At 40.6% G+C, this 21,602-nt stretch overlaps 1 protein-coding gene across 1 annotated transcript in view; it reads right to left on the reverse strand.

Annotated features, from left to right (window-relative positions):
• Positions 1-15,944, reverse strand: part of LOC117514735 (exostosin-1b-like) — an 89,805-nt gene extending 73,861 nt beyond the window's left edge. Inside the window, exon 1 of the mRNA XM_034175295.1 lies at positions 14,159-15,944. Within this exon, the coding sequence (XP_034031186.1) occupies positions 14,159-15,111 (953 nt within the window). The 5' untranslated portion in view covers positions 15,112-15,944. The remainder of the gene's footprint in view (positions 1-14,158) is intronic.
• Between the last annotated feature and the right edge of the window lie 5,658 nt (positions 15,945-21,602).

Genomic DNA, 21,602 nt, shown 5'->3' on the forward strand with positions numbered 1-21,602 from the left:
GCGACAGTAACACTCCATAATCTCTCATCAGCCGTTAAAATTTTCACCGAAAACCGTCTGAATTTCTCGAATGGTGTCCACTTGGATGTGCCTTACAGTTTCAGAAAAAATTTTTATCAAGCAAAGCGCCAGTCTCTCAGGAAGAAGTCAGACAAAGGAATTCCGACGAGGGGGGTGGACCAGTGCTCACTCAAAGCCTGCCCACAGGCGACTGACGCAACCGACAGGCATGAAAAAACTCACGCATGCGCACGAGGGTTCAAGCTTGTCTGACACAATCACACGTGATTCAAATCCATATAGTTTTTGAAAAAATAAAAAGGTTGGTTTCTTTTCTAATAGACCTTGTAAACTGGAGTGAGTGCAGCATCCATTTAGGTAAGAAAAAACAAAACAACTTTCCTTATTTAAATTCATTCCAGTAGTATTCTGCTCTTATTAGCATGCAGCAGTTTTCTAGTTTGGCAGATAGTTCAGGAGGAAATCACTGAAGAAATTAACACATTGAAAATATGGTTTGACTGAAACAAACTGTCATTAAACTTAAGTAAGACAGGGATGAAATGGAGGTGTCAGAGTCACTAGGTGTTCACAGGAAACATTTATTTCTGTATGTATTTATTTATTTATTTATGTATGTATGTTCATTGTTAGTTGCTTTTATATTTTCTGTTGTGTTTCTATTCAGGTTCTTTTTGTCTCTTTCACTAAAATTGTATATAATAAGCATTAGATTATTAATATATAAACAAAAATAAATTTAAGAAATATAATTTGAAAACAAATGCATCCGAACGTGATGAGAGCTGCAAATGCATAATGCTAACTTAACAATGAAAATGCCATAGACATGCTAACGCGTTAGCATCGCTCCCGTTTTTAAGTTATAAAATACATCTATCAACTGTTTCAGAAGACCATAACAGGTCGGTTTAACATAGAAAAGGTAAATAATACTCACAGACGTATGCTCTTTAGGGTTTTAGCGGGGGAAAATTAAGCGAAAGAAAGAAAGTATAAATGAAGCAACAGATCGAAGCATTGCTTCGATCTGCGAACCACTGCTTCAATTGGTTCAAGGTTCAGAGCAAAGCCGCGCTGCAGAAAAGTTGATCACGGACCCGCTGCAGGGTCTGTAATCAATGTAGAGAAATGATCATTTTCCTGACAAACACCCCCCAAAACAACGGTCACTCTGAAGGACCAATAACAGAATCGTTAAGCACAAAGCTTATTGATGTCGGTGGATCGACTCATTTCTTAACGATACTCAAAAGGAACTGGTTCTCGATACCCATCCCTAAGCCAGACTTGACCAAACTTTCATCATTGTTATTATGAAATGCAAATCTGTTCCAAAGCTTTCATTTTAGAATTGCTGGTGTGACCAGTCCTGTGGGTCTCACACTGACCTTTGAACATTTAGCTGAATTTGAATACACGGGGGTAGCAGCGTTAAAAGCTTCACTCAAGAATCAGATCAATTAGCAGAATTCATCAGGCAACGGTATTGATAAAATCTTATCAGTTCCCAACCCTACACAAAACATGACCAAATACTGCCTCAGTGAACTATACCAGATTCAGATGTGGATAGCACAGACATGGAATACACCACACCACAGATTTGGTCTGATAAGTTGTTACTGACAATAATTTTTCTGCAAAAAACAAAAAAAAAACAAAAAAAACAAAAACAAAAAAAAATTGTAGCTGGCTCGATTTTTGTTTGACTAATGTACCCGTTATTTTCAATAAGGTTTTATCAAATTATTCTAATTGTGAAATAAACATCATTTGTCAAGAATAAGAACAAGAGTTGCTGCCCCAAAACTAAGGATAATCAAATCATTTCTAGAACTGTAATACACTTAAAAAACTGGCTATTAACCAGAGTCTTATCCAGGCCCCAAATCTGGTGGTCTGAGTTCCAAAACCTAAAACAGATGTTTTAAGTACTTGCTCTGGTTACATTTTTCTTCAGACTGCAGGATACTACAAGGAGCTTGTGTATTAGTTACAGTGCAGTGCACCCCAGAGACAGTCTGCAATAAAAAAGGACACACAACTGAATTATAGCCCTACAATAAGTACAGATCTCCTTGGTAACTGACTTTCTTGAATGCTGTCCTTCCGTTCCTCTTACTAGTCTGACCTCTTGGAAAGTAAAGCACTGCTGAGAGCCAAGTCATGATAGAGGGCACAATTAACTGTAAAATAGTTCAGTATTTGGAGACTGATGAATCAGACCCATCAGGCATAATGCCAAACATTTGAATTTCATTCAAAAAGCTAAACACCACCCAACTTGCCACTGAAAAACAGACAACTCAGAAATCAACTGGAGTCGTCCTTCGTGGCTCAACATGTACGTGAACTACTGCTTAAATGCAAAGTTGACATAATAGTATGAAATACAGATTTCATGTCAGGGTGACAAGTAAAGTTGCAATGAATTCAATGTGTGAGTGCAGGGGAGGCTATTTTCAAAGTTAGGCCGAGTGCATAAAGGCTATTTTCATTCAGTGTTACCAGGGGTTGAAATACATTTTTAACCTACTTGCACTCGTGCTAGTAACAAAAAAATTACTTGCACCAAAAAAAGTTACTTGCACAACCAAAAGCCAGTCTTACATCAACCTTAAAACTCCTCCTCTGATGTGTCAGACTCTTCCTCTCTGGGGAGAGTTTGAGGGGAGAGCAGCAGCAGCGGCAGGATAGTTTTTTTTTCTTTACGTGCGCGCTCGAGCGAATCGTCCGTGAAGATTCTTTTATTTATTAACTACACTACTTACTTACAGATGTGTAATAAAACAAATGGTGACTGGTTTATAACAATTATGATAGAGTTTCAGGGGAGAGAGAGAGAGAGAGAGGAACTACGGAGCCCTGGAAGTGCCATCGCAAAATGTTTTGCATGTGGAGAGAATGTGCACTCATTATACTGTGTGCACATTTTATATTGTGCGCTCGTTTTACGATATTGTGCGCTCGTTTTACGATATTGTGCGCTCGTTTTATTAATTCGTGGGATCAATTCAAGGAAAACGTGCGCACAAATTATCATGGCCAGAAAAAATATCACTTTAAATGACCTCTCCCGGTTCCGTAAAGGAACCGCAGCAGCTGCCAGTTTTTTTTTCATGTGCGCGCGTGAACTAATCGTCCGTGAAGATAATTTTATTAACTACACAGATATATAATAAAAAAAATGGTGACTGGTTTATAACACAATGATGACAGAGTTTGAGGGCAGAGAGAGAGTGGTCCTGCAGCCAGTTTTTTTTTCTTTTCTTTGTTTACATGTGCGCGCGCGAACACAACAAATGGAGCACAGCAACTCGCTCCATGTGTCTGAGTCATAAAACGCAGAGAAGACGAAGACAACACACTGGAAATTGTTTTTTCCTTATTTATTCCTTTATTGGTTCATTTTACTGGCGCTTATACAACCCCTGGCAAAAATTATGGAATCACCGGCCTCAGAGGATGTTCATTCAGTTGTTTAATTTTGTAGAAAAAAAGCAGATCACAGCCATGACACAAAGCTAAAGTCATTTCAAATGGCAACTTTCTGGCTTTAAGAAACACTATAAGAAATCAGGAAAAAAATTGTGGCAGTCAGTAACGGTTACTTTTTTAGACCAAGCAGAGGGAAAAAAAATATGGAATCACTCAATTCTGAGGAAAAAATTATGGAATCATGAAAAACAAAAGAATGCTCCAACACATCACTAGTATTTTGTTGCACCACCTCTGGCTTTTATAACTGCTTGCAGTCGCTGAGGCATGGACTTAATGAGTGACAAACAGTACTCTTCATCAATCTGGCTCCAACTGTCTCTGACTGCTGTTGCCAGATCAGCTTTGCAGGTTGGAGCCTTGTCATGGACCATTTTCTTCAACTTCCACCAAAGATTTTCAACTGGATTAAGATCCGGACTATTTGCAGGCCATGACATTGACCCTATGTGTCTTTTTGCAAGGAATGTTTTCACAGTTTTTGCTCTATGGCAAAATGCATTATCATCTTGAAAAATGATATCATCCCCAAATATCCTTTCAATTGATGGGATAAGAAAAGTGTCCAAAATATCAACGTAAACTTGTGCATTTATTGATGATGTAATGACAGCCATCTCCCCAGTGCCTTTACCTGACATGCAGCCCCATATCATGAATGACTATGGAAATTTACATGTTCTCTTCAGGCAGTCATCTTTATAAATCTCACTGGAACGGCACCAAACAAAAGTTCCAGCATCATCACCTTGCCCAATGCAGATTCGAGATTCATCACTGAATATGACTTTCATCCAGTCATCCACAGTCCATGATTGTTTTTCCTTAGCCCATTGTAACCTTGTTTTTTTCTGTTTAGGTGTTAATGATGGCTTTCGTTTAGCTTTTCTGTATGTAAATCCCATTTCCTTTAGGTGGTTTCTTACAGTTCGGTCACAGAAGTTGACTCCAGTTTCCTCCCATTCGTTCCTCATTTGTTTTGTTGTGCATTTTCGATTTTTGAGACATATTGCTTTAAGTTTTCTGTCTTGACGCTTTGACGTCTTCCTTGGTCTACCAGTATATTTGCCTTTAACAACCTTCCCATGTTGTTTGTATTTGGTCCAGAGTTTAGACACAGCTGACTATGAACAACCAACATCTTTTGCAACACTGCGTGATGATTTACCCTCTTTTAAGAGTTTGATAATCCTCTCCTTTGTTTCAACTGACATCTCTCGTGTTGGAGCCATGATTCATGTCAGTCCACTTGGTGCAACAGCTCTCCAAGGTGTGATCACTCCTTTTTAGATGCAGACTAACGAGCAGATCTGATCTGATGCAGGTGTTAGTTTTGGGGATGAAAATTTACAGGGTGATTCCATATTTTATTCCTCAGAACTGAGTGAGTCCATATTTTTTTCCCTCTGCTTGGTCTAAAAAAAGTAACCGTTACCGACTGCCACAATTATTTTTCCTGATTTCTTATAGTGTTTCTTAAAGCCAGAAAGTTGCCATTTGAAATGACTTTAGTTTTGTGTCATGTCTGTGATCTACTTTTTTCTACAAAATTAAACAACTGAATGAACATCCTCCGAGGCCAGTGATTCCATAATTATTGCCAAGGGTTGTAGTTGATAAAACTTGGATAAAGTTACTTGCACCAGTGCTAGTGCAGTATAAAATTACGTGCACCGCTCGAATAATACGTGCACAAACTAGTACATGCACTTACTATTTCGATCCCTGGTTACCATTCATATCAGTTTAATACGGTATAACAAATATGTACTTGTAGTATTTGTCTTTTTTTTTTTTTAAGAGGGGCTGATCAGAAAATGATCCTATGCAGCATGACTTAAAAACTGTGGGGGAATTTTATTTTTACGAGTTGAAGGTGTGTTTTGAAAAGCCTGTGGACTGGAAACCATTAGCCGTTTCTGACAACACTGCAGTAGATCTGCAGACTCACAGACTTGGGGGGGGTAAGTACAGTTTAAAAATCAATAAAATGTTTTTGTTGGATCAGAATTCTAGAGTGGGGATCAAGTCAAAACTTGTTGCATAAGAGTGGTGTGATTTACAGACAATGTACTCGGCCACAACTCCTGAACAACCCTGCAATTAGCTGACATGGTCTCGACTCTCGTTAGATACCCGAATAGAACAGACAGCAGGATTATTTGCTTCCTTTGGGTTACGGCTCGGATGCCACCCATCTCAATGTGTGAAATCACCCTGACAGCGCTTGGCAGCGAGCATGGAGACAAGAGCTGAAAGAGAAAGCGAGTGAGCAGACAGATGGGTTTTAAGAATGGTATTGAGAAACATATTTTGCTTTGTGGATGCATGATTGACAACACAAACACAGTCAGATGTTCAGTCAAGAACACAATGTTTGCAACAACCTGATTAAGTACAGTCTCTTTTTTTTTTAATCCTGTTGTCTGATCCTTGTGACAGGGACTGTGAGACTGGCGCTGTGTGTGGATGTGTCCATGATGCTTTTCTTTTACTATAACTTATAAATGCATTGTCCAATTTATTCCTAAATTTATTCCTAAATTAATGATTCCTTCCCATATAAACTGCACTGTAAGTGATGCTGTTCTATATATACACATGGCTCAAAACCTCTACTGAAGCTTCCGTTGCATTTCACCAGCGCTCTCCAGCCCTGTTCCCGGAGAACACCTGCCCTGAATATTTTCCATGTCGACCTGCTCTTAAGTCTGGAGTTTCCCAGCTCTCGACTGGTTGTACACACCTGAGTTAACTAATTAGCTGTGGGAGGGAGACTGAAAACATGTAGGGAAGCTGCTCTACAGAACAGGGTTGGAAATCCCTGCATTATACATAGACTGCTAAATGTTTCTTTGATTGAGTTTAACTAAGCTATTCATCTTTTTGTTTTTAAATTATGAGTAACTTATACAGGTATGCTTCAGTTCCTCCTGGAAGGTGCTTCTGTGATATTTTAAATGTTTTTTTTTAATCGTAGTAGACCACGTAAAAGATATTACATCCTTTTATCACTTATAGGGCTGAAACGATTGGTCAAGTAACTCGAATAATTCGATTACAAAAATGTTTGAGGCAAATTCTGTGCCGCGAAGCTCCGTTTAACGTTGTAGTACAAATGCCAGGGCTGTGCGTGGCGTTGTAACGTCCACAGAAAAAAAGAAGACGAGAGCATGTGCGTAAGCCGTGTAAAAGCTAATCAATATAGCACCAAAAGCTACAGCTTTCCAATGTGACAGAGCCTTTTAAGAGAAAGAGGGTCCATGTTGATCATCTGAAATAGACTTACTGCGCATTTAAAATGAAGCAGTGTGTTTTTCTAGTCTTTAAAAACACACAGTTTGGTCCGCTGGCTGCTCTCCATTCTACCTGCACTTTAAGTCAATCAAGTTTATTCAAAATCCGCCTTTGTTCGGATTTGATCAGTGTTTTCATCGACAGGGTGCAGAGCCGATTTATCAGTGTGGCTTTTGTGTAAAAGCTGCACTCTGGAGCCCACTTTTTCACAGGCTGTGCTGACGTTCACTGACTGAGGATTACAATGACCGCCTGCACTTACGGTCCGGTATGAGGGGAGTGCTGAGCTCCTGACACCGGGAAAGATCCAAAACTTGTAAAGACAGGAAAAATAAATAATTACCCAGGAAAACAGAAAGGGATACACTAAATTTGACGATCTGCGTTATCGCGAGGTGATATTGTGCCACTGCTTAGGGAGAGCCCTGGACCATTGATGTTGTTTAAAAATGAAAAAGTAATTTTCATCTGATTACTTGATTAAAAAATTACTAGAATACTCTTTCAAAAATATACTATAGCTGCAGCCCTAATCACTTGTGCATTTTTAAAAATTAGAAAGTGCTTGCGTATTTATGTTTGTGAAGATTTGGCAGGGGCTTTTTGTTTTCCTTTTTAAATTTCAGACACAGTGAATGCACTGCATATGATAATTCTGTAGGTTTGGGTGGGAATGACAGTAGGGATGGGGCAGATCCAATCCAATATCAGTATCGGCTTCCAATGCCAACATAATTCACAGATCGGAAATTTCTGATACAACCAGCGGAGTTTTCCAATCCAGGAAAACTCTGTGAAATGTCTGTGAACCACAAGTGCTAATTTGCTACTCTGTTTCCTGCAGAGTGTGCGGAGGGGAGGGGGGTTTCTGAACTGAGGTGTGTCTCTCACTAAAGCCCCTTTCACACCGGGGCTGCTCCCAGTTGCTTCCTGTGGTGTCATGACGACGCAGGAATATTGGCGTCAGGTGCACGCAGTAGGGTGCAGAGAGGAGGTGAGAATGCAGCCTGCAGGTTCTCTGCACAGAGAAGTCAGAGTGCACAGTTTGGCTGCAGACAGACTGTGCACTCTTTGACTTCTCTTCTACTTTATATTTGTTCTTGTGCAGAGCTGCAGGGCTGTGCTCTGAGTACTGTTATTGTTTATCTTTCCTGCTTTAACTGCGAGATGCGCAGGCACGCACGCGCGAGCAGCGAACCATCCATAAGCAAATGTGGAGATGTCTGGAGTTCTACTTGATGTTGACATGTCCTGTCTCAGGACTTATGTCCTTTTTTTAACTGTGATGTGAGAGTTTGAGCAGAGAACAAGGAACTAATGCCTGCAGCCAGACTTTTTTTTTCTTTTAATTGTTCACATGTGCGTGCGTGGATGAACGTCCATGAATGGACTAGAGATGTCCAGACTTTTTACTGGATATTTCTGGCAATCAGTCTGTGAGCAGGACTTACGGATTTTATTTAAACACATTTGTGAGAGAAGAAGCTGCAGCTGCTTCTCACTGTGTCTCTTCACGAGACAGCTCCACACAGAGAAGGAGCTGAGCTGCAATCAGCATTTTTTTCTGTGGTCTTTTTTTTTTCAGCATGTAGTTTTTACTGCATTAAGTACACAGTATAAAAACAATCCTGCATGATTTATACTGCGGGAACAATGGAACATAGCAGGAATCATAAATTGGCTTCCGAGTCACGCCAACGCCTCTTTGCCCCGAGTTACGCCTCTTTGCCCTGACTTGCGCTGGAACCACTTCCTTTCTGCGTCGAGCACAGGACGCCAAAAAAATTTTAACAGGTTTAATTTTTTTTTTTGCTTCCTCCTTTGCGCCCCTCGCGCTGTTGTGGCGCCGAGCTGCATCATCTCGGCACTGAGTTGCTTCCACGCAGCGTCATCATAATGACGCACGGCGCAACTGGGAGCACCCCCGGTGTGAAAGGGGCTTAAGAAGAGGAGTGCTGTAATGTGAGACGCCTCTGTTTGAGAAGTCTGTTAGCGGCCAGCTAACAGGCAAGCATTGAGGAGTTCTGTTGCTGACATGTCTGCTGAACACCGCAAAGCCAAGACAGCAACGTGCAATGTTTGCAAAGCCCCGTTGTACCGAGAGGCAGATGCTCTGTTGCAACGTGAACCAAACATTTGAGAAAGCGCCACATTAAATAACGCAAGCAATTCTTTGACTGGGAGCAGAAAGACAAAATCAGCCAGGGTACGACAATTTACCCAGACTGACTTCAAATATGAGTAAATTAAATACTTTTATTTATTTATTTATTTTGGTGGTTTCTTGTTGCGTTTTGGAAATGAGGAAATGTGCTTTGTGACCATCCTGAAAACGCTTCATGGAGTTGTAGCGGGTGTGCCATCTGGTGTTCAAGAGATGAAACCTCAGCCACTGACCCAACAATAAATACCAAAACATCAAATCTAGGCTTTCATCTTAGATGTAGCTCTTGGCAAATTGTAGCTAAACTTTCAGGTCTTCTTTTTAAGAAAATCCTTCTCTATACCACGTCATCATGAAGCTGTATAACAGGGGATACAAAATGTCCTCATATAAAATCAACAATAATGATAATAATAATACTAATGCAAGCAGAGCTCTGGTATGGGAATAGTATCGGTATTGGCAGATATCCAAATTCAGGGATCGGGATCGGAAGTTAAAGAAAATGTGGATTTGGTGCATCCCTAAATAACACCTATGGCTCTTCATTAGTTAAGCAAAGTTGAAAGAATTAGCAAACTGGAAATCATCCATTTTCTAAACCCACTCATTCCAGCTCAGGGTCAAAGTGGAAATTCACCATTTCAAATACACATTTTGTTGCCTGTTCTTGGTGAAGGATACAACAAACCTTGTGTACAGCATCACACTGCTTACTGGATTCAACTCAACAAAAAATTATGGTAAAGTGAAAGGAGAAAAGTAGCTATTCCTAGCTGATATGGACATAAAAAATGTTACAATTTGTATTTAAATGGTTTTCTTTAGGCCTGTACTGTGAGGACAGGTGTGATCTCAGCCAACTAGCTCTAAGGTTCATCACATTTGACAACACAGAGCAGATAATCCGAACACACATTACAAATATTCCTCAAACTGAATGTAATGATGGCGTAGTTATGTATGTATGTATGTCTGTCTGTCTGGTAACAATTCAGCTGATTTTCAGTCCAAGGATCCATAATGTATGCAGGTTTCCTAATACATGCCTGTAGCATGAAGTGAAATGATCCATAACAAGAACCAAATGCACCATAACAACACAGCAAAGGGATGACATGTGGGTCATTCAAACCACAGCAGGGTGCAAAATAATGTAGGGGTCATGCACGACATGGGTTGGGGCCAGGGCATTCCTGGCTGATGTAGTTGGGTTTGTGTGGGAAATGACTGAGCAAACATGGGCCAGAGTGGCTTCCCCTTACTGGCACCAGTTCTTTGTCCACATTAATCCACTCCAAAAAGCCACAGTCAAACACAGAGTGCCATACAGTCAACAGGAACAACACATCCCAGTCTGGGAGGGAAGAACTGAATCCCACTGGCCAAAACATGGTGACAGACACCGGCCTGCTCATCAAAACTGGGCACAGAAAACGGTTTGAATGAATTGCAAGACTGGGTGACGACTGAAGAGCAAATTTTTTAGATTAATAATGCCTCCAGCAGCGCTGGCAGCTTAGACAATTTTTTTTTTGGATATAATGCGACTTTCTGCACATGCAAGCTGTTGGTAAACAAATCCATCTACTTTCTCCAAATGTCACACGAGCATTACAATACACACTGGCACACTGTGTTGGTCTTTGTTTTGAGAACTCATGGTGTCATGCAGAAAATTGAGGATGCTGAGGGCAAGAACAGTATTCCTTCCAGCTGACAAGAGCAAATCACGCATTCCTTATGAGGTGTAATTTGGTAAAAATCAAGAGAAGTGTTATTAAAGTAAATAATCACAGGCGATTAGACCTGCTTTACACAACCTTTTATTATAAGTAAAATAATAAAAGATGTACCTAAAACTTCAGAATATAAACAGACTTGTATTTAAAAAAGAGGCAACCAATGAAAATGATACATAATAACCACAGAGGAATAAGAAAAGACCAACAGGTTTTACTTCTTGACATCCATGTCACTTATGGCAAATGCAAATATGATAATTCTATGGAAGCATGCATTGGTGCTGCACTACGCTGCATCCACCACACCACTGAACAGCCTTGGGTCCTAGGTGGCAACCATCCAGGCAGACAAACAGTCCAAAATCAAACAATAATATGATTTTGGAGGGAGCCATGGTTAATCATCAGCCTTCTGGTCTGTTGGAACGACAGCTGGTATTTGGTCTTTTATTACCAAAAACACAACATACCACTAATGTAATGGTGCGTGCGTGCAAAATTATCAGGAGAGTTTCAGTGGCAATTTGCACTTTACTCCAAGTTATGTGTTCTTTACTTGAGTATTCAAGTGAAAATGCACAGAACAAAAGCTACTGACAGTTGAAATTTTCCTTGCTGTCAGTTCCCTAAAGGCATGACAACCTTAAGACAGCCATAGCCCTGAAAGACTTCTACTGAAAACCTAAGTCCACGTCGAGTGAAACACAAACTGGAATGCTTCCAACAACTGTGCATGCATGTACCATTGCAATGCCTTGCATTACGGGCAATGACAAAGCAGCAACTGTGCTGAGTCTGGGTCCAGACCTTTAGCAGTAGCCTAGGGGATATACAACCCCTGGCAAAAATTATGGAATCACCGGCCTCGGAGGATGTTCATTCAGTTGTTTAATTTTGTAGAAAAAAAGCAGATCACAGACATGACACAAAACTAAAGTCATTTCAAATGGCAACTTTCTGGCTTTAAGAAACACTATAAGAAATCAAGAAAAAAAGATTGTGGCAGTCAGTAATGGTTACTTTTTTAGACCAAGCAGAGGAAAAAAATATGGAATCACTCAATTCTGAGGAAAAAATTATGGAATCACCCTGTAAATTTTCATCCCCAAAACTAACACCTGCATCATATCAGATCTGCTCGTTAGTCTGCATCTAAAAAGGAGTGATCACACCTTGGAGAGCTGTTGCACCAAGTGGACTGACATGAATCATGGCTCCAACACGAGAGATGTCAATTGAAACAAAGGAGAGGATTATCAAACTCTTAAAAGAGGATCATCACGCAATGTTGCAAAAGATGTTGGTTGTTCACAGTCAGCTGTGTCTAAACTCCGGACCAAATACAAACAACATGGGAAGGCTGTTAAAGGCAAACATACTGGTAGACCAAGGAAGACATCAAAGCGTCAAGACAGAAAACTTAAAGCAATATGTCTCAAAAATTGAAAAATGCACAACAAAACAAATGAGGAACGAATGGGAGGAAACTGGAGTCAACGTCTGTGACCGAACTGTAAGAAACCACCTAAAGGAAATGGGATTTACATACAGAAAAGCTAAACAAAAGCCATCATTAACACCTAAACAGAAAAAAAACAAGGTTACAATGGGCTAAGGAAAAGCAATCGTGGACTGTGGATGACTGGATGAAAGTCATATTCAGTGATGAATCTCGAATCTGCATTGGGCAAGGTGATGATGCTGGAACTTTTGTTTGGTGCCGTTCCAATGAGATTTATAAAGATGACTGCCTGAAGAGAACATGTAAATTTCCACAGTCATTGATGATATGGGGCTGCATGTCAGGTAAAGGCACTGGGGAGATGGCTGTCATTACATCATCAATAAATGCACAAGTTTACGTTGATATTTTGGACAATTGAAAGGATGTTTGGGGATGATTAATTTTTCAAGATGATAATGCATCTTGCCATAGAGCAAAAACTGTGCCATAGAGCAAAAACTGTGAAAACATTCCTTGCAAAAAGACACATAGGGTCAATGTCAACGAGCAGATCTGATTTGATGCAGGTGTTAGTTTGGGGGATGAAAATTTACAGGGTGATTCCATAATTTATTCCTCAGAATTGAGTGATTCCATATTTTTTTCCTCTGCTTGGTCTAAAAAAGTAACCGTTACTGACTGTCACAATCTTTTTTTCTTGATTTCTTACAGTGTTTCTTAAAGCCAGAAAGTTGCCATTTGAAATGACTTTAGTTTTGTGTCATGTTTGTGATCTGCTTTTTTTGTACAAAATTAAACAACTGAATGAACTGAATGAATTTTTGCCAGGGGTTGTACTCCTATCTCTGATTTCCTGTGATTGTAATTAAATTGTATGAATATGTAATTATTTTATAAGACAATTATATGAATTTCATGAAATAAGGCAGGGGCGGTGGGCCAAGTGGTTAGTGTGCTTGGTTTCAGTGTGGAAAGTTCCTGGTTCAAACCCCACCCCTGCCACATTTCTCCATGTAATGTGGAGTTGGGTCAGGAAGGACATCAGCTGTAAAACTTGTGCCAAATCAACATGCAGACTCACCTTGGAGCTGCTGTGGTGACCCAGAGTGCAAACAAGGGAGCAGCTGAAAGGACTTACCATACAAATTTCATGAAATTTCATTTTCCTCGATTTTCCTAAACTGATTCAATTTACTGTAAAGTGCCATTTCAGCCAAATGACACCAAATTGAGACCCATAAATCTTTTTAAATCCCTTTGACAGGAATCAAAACTTTTAACAGAAATTAACTGGGGATAAGAACTGTATTATTTATGATTAGTATTTTTTTATTTTAAAAAAATCTGATGTTTTTACCTCATTACTAGGTAGTTCATTCGATAAAAGCTGAATAACATTCTTGGGGTAGTTTGGTGGGGTTATTTGGGAAATTTGCCTGCTTGTCAGATTGTACGTAGAGTTTATAATTCATGTTATCTCTCAAGTACAATCGACCTCATTCCCAACATAAATATCTACATTACAATGATGGATTTTACCATGTCACCAGAAATAATAGCAAAAAGGAACAAAACTTACTAAGCAAAATAGACAATAATCTGACGCGTAGAAAGAACTGAAGCAGAAACGCTCAACTCTGACTGCTTGACCTCTGCTAACAAGCATGTGCAGTCGGAACAGGAGAAAGGTGCAAACCATTTGTTTTTCTTTCACAAATACATACAGTAGATATGTAGCAGTGTGTGAAAGGGTCTGAGAAATACTGATGGCAGAGGTGGGACAAAGTCACCATCAAGTCACTCTCAAGTCATGAATCAGCAAGTCCCAAGTCATAATGACCACCAATTGTTTGCAAGCTAACTTGAGACTTGACTTGGGACTTGCAGATTCATGATTTGAGAATGACTTGACAGTGACTTCGTCCCACCCCTGACCAATGGTCTAACCAATTAGTATTTACTCACTTGTCATACTCTGCGTTATCTTTGTCACAGCGTGCATCCTTGTGCTTCTGCCAGTCCTTTCCATGCTTACAGGTGGTGAGAAGAACCACATCCTCTGCATTATGGACATGATATAAAGCGTTCCTAGTGTCTGAACCTATTCCAGTTAAGTATCTTTTCCCCTTGAAAACGAGCATGTATTTCCTATAGGGAGGGATGGTGTTATGTTTTAGGTAGCCCCTATCCCCTCCTGTCCTAGGGTGGTCTTTCGAGAAAAGAGGAATGGAGACATCAAAGTTAGGCCGAAAGTTCTCAGTACTAATGCTAGCCTTGGCCAAAATGGACAGGCCGATGTCAAAGCCAAGGTCTTCTGTGTAGTCCGGCCAGGTGCCTGAGTACAAATTGAAGATGATGTGGTTCCTCCCTTCATTCCACAGAGGAAGGCTCTGAATTTTTGCTCTCAGGTTGTGTACATACTGAGGTGAAAGCTGGTCTCGATCCACCGTGTCCAAACTCAGGACAAACAGACAAGCCTGTCCCGGGTCGTGTGTGTAGAACCTGGACCCTTCTATAGAGGACAAGATGTTCTGATAACTCTCTGACATCTTCTCCCCTTTCTGCTGGGGGTAGAGGTAAACTTTAAATCCGTTCCTCTGGCACAGGGAGAAATCAAAGCAGGACTCCATTCTGCATCGTTGTCCAGTGTAAACACCCAGGTTTGCGTCCCGTTTTTGCCTGGGAGATATGTGTTCGTGGCGATCGTCGATCTCGACTTGCTCTCCGGAGCTAAAAGATTGCAGAGAACCAGGGAGGCGACGCCACCGCGGCCCGGGGTGATACCCGGCGAGGCGTCGGTCATTACGCCGGCTGGGACCCCGTCTGGAAAGCGGGACTTGTATTCCACCGAAACAGAACAAAAGAACGAGACACGCACCGGCGAAAAACAGGATTAAGTACCTTTTTTTGGCCTGCATGTGTCCTATAGTCTGAGCTCAGGCGCCGGGCGATAAATCCAAGAAGCCAGCAAGTTTTGGTTTCACCACCTCCTACGGGAACGCTCCGCCATCTTCCCCCGAGCTGCAAGGGTTTCACGTCTCCCACCTTCTGCTTCAGATGCCTTTCACAAGTCCAGGACCTGATCCAACGCATGTGGGCGATTTAAAATGATCATCCACCTCCTCTCCTATTTAATACGTGGAGCGAATAAACGGCTTGTGATACAGAACACAGTGCCAGAGAGCCTGAACATGAAAAGTGTCAGTCTAACTTTAGCTTTTCCTGGATCTATTCACACCCAGGGAGCCGGATCCGAACATAACATCACACAAACGGAGCTGGAAAGTTGGAGCAAACTTGTTGCCCGGACAGTTTACAGTTGTCCACTTACTAAATATTAGGGCGGTGAAGCTGTAATCATTCTGCACATAACATCGCCGACACCGCCAGGAATATTTCATTAAACCCACACAACAGTAAAAGTGTCATTATCGCTGTTTACTCGCTCCGATTAACGAATTTCTCGCTCCGATTGAGCTAACCAGCATGCTAAGTGGCTGGCTAGCTAGTTTCCGCAAGCATACACAGTTAGCTTGTTAGCTTAGCGGCTCCCATCCAAACTCGCCGTATTTCTCTGTTCTTGTCCGCTTCTTCACTTCGCGTCTCCTCAGTCTACGTGCCGCTGTTGTCCGCTAGTCAGACAGGATAATTCCTTTCTTTCAGTGCCGCAAAGTGTCAGTTAACACAAACAAATAAATACAAAATGTTGAGCAGCGGCAGCCGGATAACACTGCCGTTCAGACGTGCCACCGACACGACCGAGCCGCTGAGGCGAAGTAACGCTCCAACACAGCGCAGGCTGCGTTCCCATTGGCTGCCGTCACAACGGAGGGGGCGGAGCATCCAACTACATCCATTCACATTAAGAAAGAGGAACCACAAAGGAAAGCGGGACAGTCCCCTCGCTGATTTACCAACACTGAGATTTACATGGAACGGCATTTTTTCCAACCTTTTCGCTCACGTGAGAAAGTATCCCCTTCAAATTTAGATTTGATGGCTTCCAAATTGAGAGCAATCACAAGTAAACTATAAACTGTGAAACTATAAAAAGATTCAAGCGCTCAGAATATACACTCAACAAAAATATAAACGCAACACTTTTGGTTTTGCTCCCATTTTGTATGAGATGAACTCAAAGATCTAAAACTTTTTCCACATACACAATATCACCATTTCCCTCAAATATTGTTCACAAACCAGTCTAAATCTGTGATAGTGAGCACTTCTCCTTTGCTGAGATAATCCATCCCACCTCACAGGTGTGCCATATCAAGATGCTGATTAGACACCATGATTAGTGCACAGGTGTGCCTTAGACTGTCCACAATAAAAGGCCACTCTGAAAGGTGCAGTTTTATCACACAGCACAATGCCACAGATGTCGCAAGATTTGAGGGAGCGTGCAATTGGCATGCTGACAGCAGGAATGTCAACCAGAGCTGTTGCTTGTGTATTGAATGTTCATTTCTCTACCATAAGCTGTCTCCAAAGGCGTTTCAGAGAATTTGGCAGTACATCCAACCAGCCTCACAACCGCAGACCACGTGTAACCACACCAGCCCAGGACCTCCACATCCAGCATGTTCACCTCCAAGATCGTCTGAGACCAGCCACTCGGACAGCTGCTGAAACAATCGGTTTGCATAACCAAAGAATTTCTGCACAAACTGTCAGAAACCGTCTCAGGGAAGCTCATCTGCATGCTCGTCGTCCTCATCGGGGTCTCGACCTGACTCCAGTTCGTAACCGACTTGAGTGGGCAAATGCTCACATTCGCTGGCATTTGGCACGTTGGAGAGGTGTTCTCTTCACAGATGAATCCCGGTTCACACTGTCCAGGTCAGATGGCAGACAGCGTATGTGGCGTTGTGTGGGTGAGCGGTTTTCTGATGTCAGTGTTGTGGATCGAGTGGCCCATGGTGGCGGTGGGGTTATGGTATGGGCAGGCGTCTGTTATGGATGAAGAACACAGGTGCATTTTATTGATGGCATTTTGAATGCACAGAGATACCATGATGAGATCCTGAGGCCCATTGTTGTGCCATACATCCAAGAACATCACCTCATGTTGCAGCAGGATAATGCACGGCCCCATGTTGCAAGGATCTGTACACAATTCTTGGAAGCTGAAAATGTCCCAGTTCTTGCATGGCCAGCATACTCACCAGACATGTCACCCATTGAGCATGTTTGGGATGCTCTGGACCGGCGTATACGACAGCGTGTACCAGTTCCTGCCAATATCCAGCAACTTCGCACAGCCATTGAAGAGGAGTGGACCAACATTCCACAGGCCACAATTGACAACCTGATCAACTCTATGCGAAGGAGATGTGTTGCACTGCATGAGGCAAATGGTGGTCACACCAGATACTGACTGGTATCCCCCCCCAATAAAACAAAACTGCACCTTTCAGAGTGGCCTTTTATTGTGGACAGTCTAAGGCACACCTGTGCACTAATCATGGTGTCTAATCAGCATCTTGGTATGGCACACCTGTGAGGTGGGATGGATTATCTCAGCAAAGGAGAAGTGCTCACTATCACAGATTTAGACTGGTTTGTGAACAATATTTGAGGGAAATGGTGATATTGTGTATGTGGAAAAAGTTTTAGATCTTTGAGTTCATCTCATACAAAATGGGAGCAAAACCAAAAGTGTTGTGTTTATATTTTTGTTGAGTGTATATTTGCAAAACTACATATATATTTTATATATATATAGTTACGCTATATTTTTATGCATAAAGACATCCCCCATATAAATTAGTGTTTTGTTTTTGGATACATTAAGGGTAAAACTAAGTGGCAAGTGAATTCAGTTTTTCCTATCAAAAGTAAATTTTGTGGATGTCAGTGTCTTTGTATTTATTCCTCACAAAGGAGGAAAGGTGGCCCAAAAATTGTTATTCGTTAGAAGACTACCAGGTCCAACTGATGAGCATGTGTTATGTCTTCTCCAGACTATCAGCTATTTGATAGCATGACTCATGTGTGTCACATGTACCTGGGGCACAGTGAATCAGTCTAGAAAGTGATTTACTAAGCCCCAGTATCAACTGGATGACAAATATTACTTGTTGAAGTTTATACATTTGTTTTTCCATGAATTATTTCTATAATTTGTGTATATAAACAACTGTTTTCACGTTTGAACAGAAATTCTGACAGTTGTATTTATAATAGTTTCTAAAGGACTTTTATCACTATATAAGACACTCACACATTACATAGTTGGCTTGCTGGATTATAGTTTGTATATGCATCAGCATATATTTAATAATTTTGAAGAAATCTTTATAATCATGTGTTTTTTCATTATATTCTAAGTTGATTCACTGTGCCCCACACACACTGATTCACTGTAACCAAATCACATCAAATCAAATCAATTTTATTTATATAGCGCCAAATCACAACAAACAGTTGCCCCAAGGTGCTTTATATTGTAAGGCAAAGCCATACAATAATTACGGAAAAACCCCAACGGTCAAAACAACCCCCTGTGAGCAAGCATTTGGCAACAGTGGGAAGGAAAACTCCCTTTTAACAGGAAGAAACCTCCAGCAGAACCAGGCTCGGGGAGGGGCAGTCTTCTGCTAGTACTGGTTGGGGCTGAGGGGAGAGAATCAGGAAAAAGACATGCTGTGGAAGAGAGCAGAGATCAATCACCATTGATTAAAAGCAGAGTGGTGCATACAGAGCAAAAAGATGTGAATAAAAAGAAACACTGGGTGCATCATGGGAACCCCCCAGCAGTCTAAGTCTATAGCAGCATAACTAAGGGATGGTTCACGGTCACCTGATCCAGCCCTAACTATAAGCTTTTTCAAAAAGGAAAGTTTTTAGCTTAATCTTAAAAGTAGAGAGGGTGTCTGTCTCCCTAATCCGAATTGGGAGCTGGTTCCACAGGAGAGGAGCCTGAAAGCTGAACCAGTGAATTAGTGTGCGGAGCACAGTGAATCAAAAGTTTTAAAATCAGTTTTAAACACCTGTAAATTACACTTGGGGAGAAATAAATAACACAGCCTTATAAACAATAACTTGCTGTATTAAATCCACAATAGAATGACCTAAACCTATACATAATGTGTTTATGCTGCCACAAAACAACATTTTTGATCCACTGTGCCCCGGTTTCCCCTAATGAGTGATATAAGATAACTAATGAGTGTTGGGGGAGGAAGTCATGTGCTTTATACAAAATGGCAATGATCTTTGACATTTTAGATCTAACATAATTGATATTTGTTTTCCAACTTAAATTATCATCATTGAAGACCCCAAGAAATTTAGTTTCATTATCAGCCATGAATGCAAAAACACATGGCAGTCATGATGATGTCATCATGGTGAATGTAAATCATGACTAGGGATGGTTATCGATAAGATTTTATCGATATCAATACCATTATCGATTCCGCTTATCAATCCAATTCCTTGTCGATTCCCTTATCGATACCTCCTGTGAATTTTTTGTGTACTAATAGGCTTTACAGGTTTTCTATGTCAGTGGGTCAAAGAGCTTATTCTTATCGTGCTTCCGCTCTGTGGAATGGTCTTCCTGATACTGTGAAGCAGTCTGAGTCCGTGGACATTTTTAAGCCAAGACTTAAAGCCTATTTTTATTCTCTTTCTTATGAATATTTTTTTTTATCTGTTTTATTCTTTTGCTTCTGTTTTTAATTATGTATTAATTTTTTTTTTTTTTTTATTTATTTATTTTTATTTTTATGTTGAACTGTTCTGTGTGAGGCGCCTTGAGACTGCCCTTGTTGTGATTTGGTACTTTATAAGGTGATTAAATTGAAATTGAATTGAAACTGACAGGGTTGGGTAGGATTACTTTGAAATGTAATCCAAAAGTAATCAGATTACAAGTAATCCAAATGTATGTACATACATACATGTAATCCACATGTATTCTTTCAAAGTAATCCTACCCAACCTTGGAAATTGAAGAACATTTTATTGAGTCTTAAAGTAAATTGAACAGACTGATGAATTCAGTCAGGTCTGCAGCAACCTCACAGGCTTTTATTTTGAAATGCAGGCTCTTATTGTGGAAGTGCATATTAGTCCAAACACCTTGCCGTTTTCACAACTTGAATCCTCATGAAAAAATACATAAGTATGCCAAAGGATGAAAGTCAGCTCTTTCTGGATTACAATTGATGCTCTGGATACACAAACACGCAGAGGCCCCTCCCTTTTAATATATGTATAGGTATCTTTGGGCTCAAATTTGAACTAATCTGAGGTCAATGTATTTGGGATGTCCACTTGAAATTTGGTGAAAATCTAATACATTTTATTAAAGTTATCATTACACAACAAAGTGTGACTTACATGGAGAAAACATCTGTATCTGTTTTCTGGCTTTATTGCTGACAAGTGCTAAAAAAAATACATGCATGTAGCATGTATGAGTGCAAGCAGACACACAACACTTTATAGTGTGTAAAAGTCTTGCACCTTTTCCATCCAGCACGGCCTTGGATGTGATAATTTAAAGCCCCCTCATAACTGAGACGGGCGGCCTTGGTGAGGAGCGATGCTGAAATGCACAAATCACATCTGAATGTATCAGGATGTGCAGCAAAATGAAGGATTCATGTGACAAATTGAAGTCTCACAGTTTCAATGCAGAGACGACCAGGCGAGAGCGCCATTAAGGATTTAAGTGGAGAGGCTGCTTGATATACTGCAAGTCTTCTAGCTGGTTCCTCCCGGGAACAAAACAAGTGTCAATATATTTTAATGTCACACTCCAGCAGCAGCCCTCCACCCCAAAAAAGATATGAAAATATTCAACAATGCTCTACTCCATTTTAGAGGTCAGTATGAGATGAGACCTTGCCCCGACAAATCAAATGAGGTCTTCCTTCCTCGTTATGTCACACTGAAGGTAATGTGACTGATGGCTGCATTTATGGCACAGGTTGTGGAAAATAACGTGGGAAATTCCAGATGGAGCTTCAAGGATTGGTCTGAAAAGATATGAGTAAGAAAAACGGGCTTTTGTTTGAAACAGAAGAATTTTGATTAAAAATTTAATTTAATTAAAGATCAGCACACTGAAAGGTGCACAGATGAGATCAACTTATTTATTTACTGAAAATGAAAATGACAACTGCTCCAGTGGGTGTACTGCTTTCTGAGGGGTGGAAGAAGCAAAAGACAGCTGCTGATGATTCATTCTTTCATAAAAGGGCTGTAAAAAGCTGATTAATGCAACAAAATTTTCTTATAAATTCAAGGACATCATCTAAAATAATTTATATGTATTTGAAAGATGATACACAGTCACACATATTGTATATATTTATTTATATATTTGATATTTAGCAGGTTTCAGTGATTTCCTTAATCAGTAAGATCATCAAATTTAATCATCTTAAATCAC

The sequence above is a fragment of the Thalassophryne amazonica genome, chromosome 7 (assembly GCF_902500255.1).
Source record: "Thalassophryne amazonica chromosome 7, fThaAma1.1, whole genome shotgun sequence".
NCBI classification, from domain to species: Eukaryota; Metazoa; Chordata; class Actinopteri; order Batrachoidiformes; family Batrachoididae; genus Thalassophryne; species Thalassophryne amazonica.